At 35.3% G+C, this 14,001-nt stretch overlaps 1 protein-coding gene across 2 annotated transcripts in view; it reads right to left on the reverse strand.

Moving 5' to 3' along the window:
- Window positions 1-14,001, reverse strand: part of Dcc (DCC netrin 1 receptor) — a 1,013,564-nt gene that overhangs the window by 256,043 nt on the left and 743,520 nt on the right. For both annotated transcript variants that reach the window (XM_070029124.1, XM_070029123.1), the window contains exon 12: window positions 13,360-13,409. In XM_070029124.1, the coding sequence (XP_069885225.1) occupies window positions 13,360-13,409 (50 nt within the window). The remainder of the gene's footprint in view (window positions 1-13,359; window positions 13,410-14,001) is intronic.

Genomic DNA, 14,001 nt, shown 5'->3' on the forward strand with positions numbered 1-14,001 from the left:
GTACTCATTACCTTGCTCATGTAATTGTAATCCCTCTGTACATTATTTTCACAATAAAAAAAACCTCACTAATTAATTTTTTTTTAATGTGAGGTTAGGGCTGGGAAGGTGGCTCAGTGGTAGAGTGCTTGCCTTGCATGCATGAGGCCCTAGGTTCAACTACTCAGCACCACATAAGCAGAAAAAGCCAGAAGTGGTGCTGTGGCTCAAGTGGTAGAGCGCTAGCCTTGAGCTGAAGAGCTGAGGGACAGCGTTCAGGCCCCACAACTGACAGAAAAGTGAGGTTAAATATATATTGATTAGTAATTGACACAATGATTATTGGCATCAGTTATTAAAAGTGAGAATAGCATAGCTCTGGAAGGCAAAGGAGCTATCATTTTGGAGATCAAGGTTGTTAAAATCTCTTCAAGTAAAAGACAATCTCTTCAAGTGAACTTAAAGTGTAAGGTAAGGTCCCTGGAGGCTATATTCAATAACGGGCCATACAATCGGCATCTTGCATATTGTCTGACACATTCCAGAGGGTATAATCATTTTTTTCTTCATAATGTTGAGTAGGTATATAAGAATTCCAAGGGACTTTGAGAGATTGTGGCTGTAGAGTTAATCTAAGACAAGATGTAAAGACAACACCTAAAGAGATCTGGCATGTAAGACAAAGTCTACCATCAACTGGTTGAAGGTCTGCAGTCAGTCAGCATTATTCATGAAAGACTTAAACATTTTGTGTGGTTCCATAAGATAATGTGTTCACTTACATCATCAGTATGATTGTAGGTGATATGAGTAATGTACAATATTTAAAATAAGAAAGGCATCAATAAATGCTAAAAGTCACACACAGAAGAGGATGACACATCAGCAAAGAATTAACAAGTAAATGAGAAATACTTGTAGAATCTAAGAATATTAAACTTAAGAGAAAAAGATTGGTGGAAAGAAGTAGAGCTTCATAGTTATTTTATATGAGAAAGTCACTAAACTCATTAGATTTGCTCTTTATAGTTGCAGCAGAAATAACTGCAATGAATGAGTGGAAGTTATAGGAGAATAAAGCCTTGAATATAAATTTCTGGGAAAGTTAGATGTGCATAAGATAAAAATGTCTATTCAGTGAGAAAATAATTCCCTGTCAGAATGATTCCAACTTGAAATTTTGAGACACATATTTTATGAATCAGCAAAATAAGTTCTAGGCTCAAATTCAGTTCTTAGTGATTCTAGATTTTTGATACGTGTGTGAGAAAATCGCAAGGTGGTAACGGTACAGGGAATTAAAAGAGTTAATATTGAACTATCTATCTACTATCCTTGGGAGTGAAAAAGAATTGGTGTAAGACTCATACAATTCAATGTTTGAATCTAATTAATGGTTATTGCATTATTTTCTTTGGTACTGAAAATCAGACCTGAAAGAAGTCTCTAGTTCATTCACAAAAGGAAACTGCCGCATTGTTAGTCGACAACCCTGGCAAGGCATGCAAAGGTCTGGTGATCGTGTGTATTAGGTGAGTATAAGATAGGGTGTGTTGTTAATACACTTGCTTGATTGTGGATTTCACCTATACAGATACTGATAGTTACCAATAGCATGTGCTTATTATGACAGGTACTATTTTATACATTTTATAGTCAGCAATGACTTCTCATTCAAAAGGCAAATGTCATCAACAAGAAATGCATTTCCTATGAAGAGCATCCTAACAAAAGTGTTTATGTAGTTTGAGCCAAATGTGATATGACGGCATGATAGATGCTTTTCTCTTTGGCTAAAGAGCATCGCTTCCCATCAATGTCAGCTTCTCGCAAGGCCAGCATGTCAGAGGATAAGTAAGCTCTCTGATTGGTAACAGCTGACTCCTGTGTGCAACCCTCTGTCAAGTTGTATCCCCCAGTAAAGTTTCTGACATGCATGTCCTACTCAGCACGGAGGGGGGAAAAATCCATTCTAAACTCAAAGCTAAGAGTCTAGGAAGGTTCTATAAAAAATGCATTCATTTTATTAGAAAAATAATAAACAAAGCTGTGCTTCTCTATTATTCCTTAAGGAAAATTAGAGCTCAAGTTGCATAACGTCTTCCATATGTTTTTTTGTAAAAGTCACCAAAGCTAAGGTCAACTGTCGGCAGAAATAAGGCAAGTGATTAAGATTCATACTTTTATCTGATGTTCTAAACCCAACCAGGTTCTAGAAGACATTAAAGTATTTTTTTTCATTTTCAAGAAAAGATTTCTAAAGCAAGAATTTCTCCCTTTTTATGATTCAAGAAAGACTCTTTGGCTTATTATATTAGAATTATTGTATTAAAATTTAAATAGCTACTTTTATGATCTACATTACTAATTACTTAATGATAGGTCATATAAAGGATATGTCAAATTATTAATGAACTGGTACATAATAACTCTTTATTGAACAAATGAATCAACAGAAATGAACAAGTGAATAAATACCTAAATGACAGGTGAACAAGTATAGAATATGGTGTAAAATTAGGTACTGGTATCAAATATGGTAAGATATAAGGTGATTTTTCTCAATAACACAAATATTTCTGATCATCTCATTTTATGAGGCTGAAATAGTCGCTTGCTAATTAAATTAGTTGTATTCACTATAAAGATATTATTAGAGGCACTCTATAATTCTTCTACTTGAGGGGCAAATCAAATTATATGTTAGGTGTTAAAGACAAAACTATAGGTTCCACTGAATTGGAAGATAAACCATCTATACATAAATTTGCTGAAGTAAATGCAAAATGCAAGACAGTCACATGTATCTCATAGAAAGTCCTGAGGTTTACCATTTATCCACACTGTAATGGCAGAAGTACCTTCTGGAGTAGACAATGAAGGTATAATTCAGAGATAGTTATTTATTTATTTATTTATTTATTTATTTATTTATTTATTTATTTATTTATTTATTTTTGGGTCCGGTTGTGGGGCCTGAACTCTGGGCCTGGGCGCTGTCCCTCAGCTCTTCGGCTCAAGGCTAGCGCTCTACCACTTGAGCCACAGCGCCACTTCCGGCTTTTTTCTTTTTGCTTCTGTGGTGCTGAGGAATCGAACCCAGGGCCTCAGGCATGCAAGGCAAGCGTTCTACCACTGAGCCACCTTCCCAGCCCCTCAGAGATATTTATATAAGCATATGTCCTCACCTTAGTACTAATTGTCTGGTAATGCAGACAGAGAGGGGGAAGGCCTGGAAACACAGTATTTATTTGAATCTATTATCTTGATTTTCCAAGGAACATGAAGAAAATGTGAAAATAATAGTCTTTTAATTTTTTTAGTCATTGGCTTTCATGTGCTAGGCAAAGTGCTCTATATCCGAGCTATATTCTCACCCCAACAAATCTGACTTTTAGGATCAAATTTGGAAGATGCACCTATTTATGATAAAGAGTATCACCTTCCACTTGATTTCTTCTATTTTTTTGTTAACCACTCCATGTGCACATCACAATATAACTAGGTCAGCATTCTGTCTATTTATAACTGTGTATAAGTTTCCTGGGGTACTGCAGAGTCCACTGAGGGAAAGTGGGGCGAAGCGGAGAGGCTGACCTCCCTTGCACTCATGTTTGGAATTTGAAGAAATGTTCAAGAACTTGTTCTCTAGGGATGAGCATGGGGGCAATCTCCTAATTTCTGGCATTTGCTGAGTTCTGTGCCAATAAGGTCAATTTCAAGCATTTTTTCCAACATGAGTGCACTGAAGATAAGGTTGGAAAGAGATGTATGGCATTTCTACCACACAGATACACAGTACATAAACTCCCATAGGTAGTGAGTGAGTAGAGCAATGTAGAATGAGGAAGTGTAAGGGTCACACACCTATATTATTAATATAAATTGTTTAACTGTAAGTTCATGAAACCTGGATCCTGAAAAACCAAGCCAGCCAGCCACCAGCACAGATCGACTCCAGTCCACCATGGCCGGTCTCCCATTGGCACCATCTTTATTTTTGCAGAGCTTGGCCTTTGGTGTATCATACCAAGGGGTCACATAAATCTTTGTTTTCAAAAGTGGTTATGTTACATGAAAGAAGTTGGAAACAGATTGGTTTAATAAGACTCTTGCCAAGTGATCTGCACAGCACATCGTCCTCTATCTCCTTGGGACTGCTATTTGTCAACACGAATTTCCTGGTTAGGTGCCCTCTGGATCTGAAGGGTATCTGTTGCATGGAGCTGGTGGCGCCCGCCTGCTGGTTTCATTTCCAGGATGGCAGGCCAGTGAGTGCTTTGCCACCTGCAGCTATGCTTCAGCTCACAGATCTGTTCCCTCATCATCTCCAAGGCCTTTGCCTGTGCTAATGCTCAGGACAGTCAGAAAGTACCAAACCTTCCCTAAATCATAGGCAAAGATCAAGAATGTGCTTCCTTTATCTTAGGAGCAGAAATGCTACTCAGTCCTCAGAGCTGTCATTCATCAATTTCCCATTGGTGGACACTGTCAAGGAGGTACTGAATTTTTTGTAACTGTCAACCAACTGGGAGGTCTCTTATGAAGTTGGTAGAACTAAAATGGTTGCCCAGTGAGTGATACATGTCTATGCAAAATGAATATTTATTAAGCAAATGAATGCATACATGAATAAACATAAATGATTTATCTCAAGATTATAGCAGAAATAAACGGTAAATTCTTCATTACCTTTCTCTAACAGAACCAGCAAATTAAGAGAATATTTGGATAGTTTTCCACAGTGCTGCCTTTAAATGATTTTTTTATTTCATCAAGGGCATTATGTGCACTAATATTTTAATGAATTATTCATGTGGTTTTCTTTCACCTTACTTGAAAATATTAAAATATAGGCAAATCAGGAGAAATATATTTTGATACTGAATATACGGACATATGGACATTTATACATATTCACTTGTTTTTAGTAAAATTCAGATTCATCTCATAAAAATAAAAATGCATTAAGATTCATATTTTAAGAAGAGATTATTTTTATTTAAAGTCAGGCATTTATTTCACATCAAAATCTTTTTCGTGTGTTTCTTCTCAACTTTATCCATGTTAAAATAGACAACTATTTAAAAGCTACTGTCTCTCAACTAACACACAAAATGGTCTGTCAAGTAAATCATTTCCTTGAAAGATGAGAAATGTTCATAGAAAGATCTTCAGTTACTGGAAAAAGTAATAGAAATAAATAAATAGAAGAGAAGAGTATGGAATTTCTGTTTACTCTGGGACAAGGTTGTGAAAGACAGAAATAATTTCTTTTAGTTGTATTTTAACTAGATATGGTATAAGAACCCTCAACCAACATTCTGCAATATTTCCAATGCACATGAAAAAAATCTGTAAACACTGTGAAGAGTACTTCCTACAAACAAACGTTTGAGAAGCATGAACACAGATGTCCTTAGACTCTGTCACTTTCACTTAGCTTTTCAAAGGACTGAGTGACATTTTGAACAGCTTTGACAAATTAATTGTGGCCATCATTTTCTATGTGGAGGAACATATAAATGAAACAAGTTGATTTCAATCATGAATGATATGGAGACTACACACAGATTGCATGCATATAGATTGTTTTTTCACATGCATGTGCTTAAAGAGATTAAACTGTAATGACTTTAGAGGTAAGGTCTATCAAACTGAGATTGATTACTGAAGAAGTTTGTTTCTTAAATATACTCCTAATTAGATGAGTGAATCATTCCATTATCTGACAGTATTTCTTCTATACTTGTCTAATTTATACCCTTTTCGTTTAGTTTTAGTATTTCAAATAAGGACACTTAATTTTATAAATGATTTAACAAGGCCATGGTTTTCAATTACTGTGAGCTTGAACATGTATTTCTTAATGGTCCCAAGCCAATGCTGCTAATAATCAGAGGTTTTATTTTATTGCCAACAAACCTAACACTTTACCTGACACTAGCCAGTGTGAGCCTTAAAAAGGTGGTTCAAACCATTCCTCTTTGGAAAGGCTTTTCATCCTACAGAATAGAATCTTAACTTCTTTTTCTTTTTGCAAAAATCTTGTATGTGGGGGTAAGGGGTCGGGGAAGGGGGCACTGAAGCTTGAACTCAGGGCTGTTCCTGTGCTTTTTATCTCAAGGCTGGTGTTTCTTCTTTGAGGTCCACTTCTGGCTTTTTGCTGGTTAATTAAAGAAAAGAGTCTCATACTTTCCTGCCAGACTGGTTTTGAATAGTGCTCCTCTGATCCCAGCTTCCTGAGTAGCTAGGATTACAAGTGTGAGACACTAGCACCAATGCCTACCCAGCCTGACAAATCGTTGCATGATTTCCAAACTCTCCAATGTCTGTTCTTTTCATATTGTCATTTCAGGTTCACAAGTGTGCAAGATAATTTTCTCTTCACTGCTTTTGTACCAGAAATTAGTGTTACTCAGAATGCCTTCTGCTGAATGACTAAGCTCCAGCATCTCTCCCTAAAGAGTCCTTCACTGTAATAACTTAATTTAAATAAGTGATGTGCTATCACAATACTGCACCTAATTTTCATCATAAATCTCACCACTGTCTTATGTTATTGGTCATTTAGTTATTTCTTTATAATTTGATCTTTCTATGGAATAAAAGTAAGCTTTAGGAAAGAAGAATAACTCCTTGACTTTATTACATGCTTTCCTACCAATAAGCATAGTTCAAAGTTGGTCTTTCAGTGGTTTGCCTAATGAATAATAATTTTATGACTATTATAGAGAGAGGATAAAATAATGATTGAATTATTTAGCACACGTATAAACTCAGGCCAAAATAACTCAGTGATTGCCATTATTAAAAGTACAATTATGTGCTTCTTAAATATAGGTCAAGAATGTATGACAATAACACATTAGTGTGCTTAAATTTTCAGATAAAGTGCTTGCACTTTATCATTTATATAATATGAGCAATATTTTAAGTCATAATAGTAATAATTCTTTTTATGAATATTCCAACAGCTCCAAAACAAAAATCACATGGTTAGTGACTACTTTTACCTACTGGCAGGACTAAATGTATTCATGATCCCTGACTAATCAACTATTCTGACTATAAGGGCAACTTCTATGAGCTAAATTAAAATCAGAGACCTTATCACTAGACCTAGGTTCATTTAATTTAAACCCATTATTAAACCACCTACTTTTCAAAAAAAAAAAAGTATGACTTGAAGGAAATCTCATTAAGCTTCACAGAAAGGCTAAAGTAAGCTCTACCTGCAGAGCCATCTACAAATGAAGCCATTAAAAATAATTTGTGATAAAGTATAAATACAAAGTAATATTAAAGTGAGACTAGAACTCAAAAGAAAATGACATTTGCTCATATATTTTACTTTGTCAAAATTCTATATGCTAATATGCTAAATGAGAAAGACAATAATAAATTTAGAAGTGGCAAACTACCTCATGCTCAAAACACAAGAGTGTTTGTGTGTTTTCAGCATATAGAAGATATAATATGAAAACGTTCTAGAAAATCTCTTGCAAGGTGCTACTTTATACAAAAGTTCATATTGAAGTGGAAATTTAATCACATCTCTAACATATAAATCATGTCATAGATATCAGAGGGAGCATTCAAATTCCTGTTGCACAGTTACAAATGCTTTGTAACAGTGCCCCTTGATTCTTTTCTACTCCTTGACTTTCTTCTAACTTTTTATAAATTTATTTTTCCTCCTTTTTGTGGCTTAATTTACATTTTATTACATTAATTCACATAAGACTGTACTTTTGGAGAGATGAAGTTACTTAATTGATATTAATAATCATAATTTAATTGGTGGTTAGCTCAGGACTAAATTGGGTCCAGATATGAAAGTGATCTTTGTCTACTTGGAGGCCAAAATTGGGAGGACCATTATTTGAGGATGAGACAGGCAAAATTTTGAGACCCTATCTGAAAAATATGAAAATAAGAAAAGGTAAGGATGTTGCCTTAGCAGGAAATACTCTTATAATTGTCCTCATGTTTTGATACTCTTTCTAAGACTTTCAGTCATTAGCCAGGCTGAAAAAACAGCCACCTTATAAATCAAAGAAAGGATCAATAATTAAAATAAATACAAGAGACCAACATCATCTTGAATCAAGTTGATGGATAAATAGCCATCAAGTAGAAAAGCTCTGTACAAACACCAATGTCATGTTTGTGAGGACAATCATTACTGTATTGAAATTGCCCATCCATGAGTAAATGTTGGTTTCTAAATAATCCTTAAATGAAATTAACCATCTGAGGTGTCTCAGGAATCTTCCTCCTTTAGATTTAATCATTTCAGAGACCCATTGCTTTTTTTTAAAGAGAAGATTCAAATCTCTGGGCCTAGAAAGTCAGTGGCCAAAATGAGCTTTATGAAGAATATAGAATGTTCTAGAAAGAAACAAAATAAGAGAACTTTCCTCATGGACTACCTGAGGTTCATAGCTGGGATCACAGGAAAACACATTGGGCTACAGCTCTAGGCTCAGACCACTTGTGTGAAGAATGCTTCTATGTGGTCTGAAGCATAGGGAAGAAAGTGAGTTCAGATGTCTCTGCCCAACCCAGAGGACAATCCCAATCCCATTAAAGAAAAAAGCACAAAGCAAAAAAAAACCCAAGGAGGACCTGAAAAAAATCAATAACATAACACATACTGAATTCTTTCTTTTTATACCTCCATTACTTCTCTATATATTATTCCCAACCAGGTGTTGCATACAAGTTTTGCTTAATCAGTGTCTATTTAGTTAAATAATTGTGTTAATAAGAGTTAATATTAGCCCAATGTAAGGCTTAATCAATTATGTTATAGCATATCTTCAGAAAGCAGTTCTTCAATAGTACAGTACTCAAGTTCCCTCTTTATTGTGTGTGCATGCATGCATGTACATGCATATACATGCATAAGAGAGGAAGAGTCAGAGAAAGAGAGAGAGAGAAGGGAAGGAAGGAGGAAGGGAGGAACAGAAGCCTTGCATCACACAGAAGAATGTTAAAATATTGGAGCTCAAAATTAGTTTGGTTTCCTTTCATGGAAATTACTCATAATTTTCCTCCATTAGTTTCTGGGTTAAAGAAGCCATATATTGTACAACTCATAATCAAGTATTTTAAGCTTGCCAAGGTGTGCTGAAAATGGATAGGTACTTTAAGATGTAGGAAGGCTGGCGTTGATTCATGCCAAAAAATCTAGTTACTTTGGAGGCAGAGATATGGAAGATCTAGTTGAAGGCCAGCCAGCACAAAATGTCAGTGAGACTCTACTTCAACAAATAAGCTAGTCATGTTGGGCACACATGTAAACTAAGCTATGTAAGAGGATAAAATCAAAGGATCAGTCTGAAGTTAATGCTTGCCCAAAGTGAAGGACCCTAGCTAAGAAAATAACTAATACAAGGTAGGGGAAATGGCTCAAGTGGCAAAGCACCTGCCTGGCAGGAATAAGGCCTAGAGTTTAAACCCCAGCACCATTAAGTAGATAGATGATGGATGGATGGATGGATATAGACAGACAGACAAGATACAGAGACAGATAAACTAGGGAAGATACAAGGTATTCTCCCTTCTGTTCCACTGAAGGCATCACATCACTCAGTGAATTGTGAGTGACAAATGGGGACAAGGTTTTATGGACATAAGAAAAATACATTCAGATGGATGTGTCTGGTGTTGAAGGAGATAAAGGTTTCAACTGCAGGGATCATATGAGGTGGTAGGATATGGCTACTCTGTACTGTTCAGTTTTAGGTTTAAAGGTCTTTACTCCCACAGCGATCTGCATCCCATGCTAGGGTATTAATATCTTCCTTAAAATCATCCTGTAGTGCCCAGTCAATACACATCTGAACTTGGGAGTTAAATCCAGTAATCTCTTAACAATTTATTTGTGCTGTTTTTTTTTCTCCCCTAATTCTACACAGAGCAAAGAGCAAAGGTTGAATGGAGTTGTAGACATTCAGAGTTCCAAGAAATTCTAGAGTCTTTATCTGGCTCTGCCATTTTGACAATAAGGAAATAATGTTAACTTGGACTTGTTACAATAAATTACGCACAGTGAGATGAAAAGTGAATTTTCTCTTCCATATTTTTCTATTCAATTGCATGTTCCATGAAGGCTGGGTCATACATGGTGTGCAGTAGGATATAGAGTACATGTTGACTGAACAAGTGAAACTAAAACACAATAACTTCCCAGTGTCTCCAAGAGCTAATCCAAGAAGCCAGGCTTGGTGACTCAAAAAGTCCTTATTCCCACAATGTGGAGTAGCACATATGAAAGTATCTGGTTGTTCTCACGCACCCTTTGCATTCTAGACACTTATGTTTACATTCTAACTAAGAGATTGAATTATAATATTTATTTGTTCAAGTAACTGGATTTCATAGGTAATTGAAGAAAACTGTATAAGAAGTTTTCTTAATAAAGCAGTCACATTTACTGTGTGGACAATTTAAATAATTATTGTTTTCCTGCAAGGATGTTACTTTTGGAAAAGAATAATTTCTTGCATGAGAAATAGATAGCTTGTCATCATTCATTATGAAATCTAGTATGTAAAAGTCAACTGTATGTCTAAACAAAACATATTTTTGTGTGATCAAATCTAGTCTGCTTTGTGATCTTAGTTAGGCAAACATCAAACTGCTATTCTGATTTTAAAAGTACGACAGAGAATTTCCTTTCGTTCTTTTATATAATTGAATGTTTTTTTTTCATTCTCCCAAAGCCTGATTTCTTAATCCAATAATGGCCATAACCTAGTAAATATTCATAAATTTCCATTTTACACTTCAAAATGACTTCTCAAGATTATGTACAGAAATCTTAGTCATCTTTCTTCAAGAATATTGGCAGCACCAAATTTCCTTATTGATGTCAGTGTAATGATCCATTATCTCCTATATCTCTGTATAGTTCCTTTTTTTGGGGGGGGGTCCGGTCGTGGGGCCTGAACTCTGGGCCTGGGCGCTGTCCCTCAGCTCTTCAGCTCAAGGATAGCACTCTACCACTTGAGCCACAGCACCACTTCCAGCTTTTTTTCTTTTTGCTTCTGTGGTGCTGAGGAATCGAACCCAGGGCCTCAGGCATGCAAGGCAAGCACTCTACCACTGAGCCAACTTCCCAGCCTCTCTGTATATTTCTATAACAAGTAAAATCCATGTTCTATATATTTTACATGTTGTTATATAAAGAGAATTATATTCCATATATTATTATATTATATAGAATAAATCCATAAAGGTGACTCTTCTTAAGGAAAAATCCCAAATTAAATAAATCACATTAAAATAATCATAATCCTGTTAGTCTAAAGATACAATTACTCTACTACAATATTCCTTCTTTTGACTCAGCTTGTTTTGTTGCAATAGTCCTATTCATAGACAAATGTTAATGTGGTTGAGAACTTTCATTTCCAACTAAATATGAATAGCAAAACAGAATATTATTTTTGGCTCTCTTTGAATCAACATGGGGTGAATTCAAAAACAGTGTTTTGATCAACAACTTTGTTTCCTCTTAATAAAAATTTAAGGAAAAAAATACTTCTAATTCATACTTCCACAGGAGACAGGAAGAGAGAATGAGCATTCAGTACAAAAAGTGAGTGGCCAAGTTAAACCACAGCCCTACGTGGCAGAGCAGAGAAGCAAGAGTGCCCCAATTTGTGTGAAACATTGCCTATTATTAGAGAAGATGAGCTGTGTTATTTGTACATATTAAAATACATCGGTTGAAAAAAATCAATCTTGCACTCTAGGAATTCTCTCTTTAGAAAGATAGTAAATGATTTGCAAATACAGTCAGGACATCCAGGGTCATTCAATAATGCCACATTCATATTTCAAGAGGAAACATTAGTCCTTTGCTGGAACACACTTCTAAGGGACATGAGCACACAAACACAAAATAGCTTATATATCAGTTCTATATTCTGCCCTGGAGGCAAATTGTGGGATAAAAATTCTATAATAATGAGTCATTAAACAAGAGAGATTAGAATATGTTTGCATTCATTAACAACATCTATACATTAATTGTGAAATCTGCTTTAGTTCATCTTGGCAGTCTCTTAATTTAAATGGCACATCTGTGAAAGATTTAATGTGCTTGCAAATGAAAATCTCCCTTTTAGAGTTATATTAATCTCTGAGTTTAATTCTTTATCTTATGCTTTCTCTTTAGGTTCAGTTATTTTCATTGCTGGGAGTACACATTTGTTTCACTTGTTCTTATCTAATACTGTGCCTACAAACATATGAAGAACAATTTCAGAGACGTTTAATTAGCTGCAAAAGATAATTAATACATTTAACGTAGAAAATATGATCGAGTCACAAAATATGGCTTCATCATGATTTTTGGGGAGGCCAAATATGGTACAGAATTATGCATGAAATGCTCATTACTAATACTGAATTAGGTCCCTTGCATATGTAACATTTACTACATTCTCATGATCTGCCAAGAAGGAAGGCATTAGCATACACTATGTGAGTAGAGAAAGAGGTGTGCAGATGGAATCCACTAAGATCACACGTAATTTTGAAAAAGGAAGGGTAGGACTACATGTAATTCTGATCATGGCTTTCTTAAAGGCTCAGATACTTCCCTAGTTTTCTCCTAGACCTACCACTTGGACAAATATATTCCTTGAGAAGTGAGTAAACTAAGCCCAGTGAAATTCTTTACACTCAGTCACAAAATCACAGTATCACATGGAGCTGTCTGTACTTTTTCTTCTCTTCTATGAGTCTTTGTATCTACTTGAGTCATTCTCAAAAGATGGAAATATTTCTGAAAAAAACCGATTTCCCCCATTCACTTACAATCTTCTAATTCTTCACAGGCAAAAGCTTTCATTGTTTGAAAGTTCTTGAAAATGTTCAGGCCAGGAAATATTAATGACTAGGTTACATAAATTCATAAATATTACTTTGTGATCCTCAAAAATGGCTTGCGAACTATGTTCTCATAAGGATGGAGATGGTGATGAAGCATCAACTCTAATCTGTTAGGAAATGGTCTTTTGCCACCCTACCTCTTTCAATTGACTCATCCACTACATTATAGCATATATGTCTTTTCCTGGTGAGTATAGATTAAAGAGATATCATTGTCTCATGTTGGAGTAGCCTTTAGCCACCTAGCATCTCCAAAACCAAATGTCCTTGGAATAAACACATCTCCCCTTGAGTTTATTCAAGTCTGGTGGGAAAGCACGAGGGCTCAAACCCTTTTACGATGTTGTTCTGGACTGCTTTTTGTTTTCCCACACAGAAGCCTACCATTTGTAATCACCTGGAAGCTGTGTGATCAGAACAGTACACAATCGAATAAACAACAGAGCCGTGAAGGCTTGGCTGACTTACCCTTGAATTCACTACTTCCAGGGAGACATTTTGAGGTGGAGCACTGGGCACTAGAAAAAATCAAACAAGGTTAGTGGTTACAACTAATGTCTTCAGAGAGAAATCTTAATCTTCTGTTGCAAAGAGAAAGTGTGTCATTTTCATTGTTAATACTGATAATTAGGAAGGTACATGTAGGTAGGTAGTCTTCAAGGTTTTCTGGATTGATGAGAAATGACTACATTTATTTAATTTGTCACTTTGGGGCCATTAGTTATTCATCTAAGGGGGAACCCAAAATTGTTTAGCAAAAGAACAATTGCAAGATACCAAAGCTGCCATTTAATTAGTTTTCTTGTGTTGACTTTCTGGGAGAAACCAGTGTAAATATACAGATTTCCAACTGTCATTTTAGAGCATTACGATATAGACTATTTTATTATCTTTCATAGTTTTACAATGAAATACATCATCGTATTGATCAACCAGGATGCTTAACTTCTTTCACACAATTTTATCTCTTAAAATGAAAAGAAGAAATATTTTATTTCTTTTGTAAGCTATTTATAAATAAATCTGTGTGTCATAGATGCAAGTAGGTTACCAAAATAACATTCAATCTACCAATTCTGTAAATAACATTCAATCTACCAATTCTGTTTG

Source organism: Dipodomys merriami, unplaced genomic scaffold (assembly GCF_024711535.1).
Source record: "Dipodomys merriami isolate MVZ:Mamm:240054 unplaced genomic scaffold, mDipMer1.0.p SCAF_2, whole genome shotgun sequence".
Taxonomy (NCBI): domain Eukaryota; kingdom Metazoa; phylum Chordata; class Mammalia; order Rodentia; family Heteromyidae; genus Dipodomys; species Dipodomys merriami.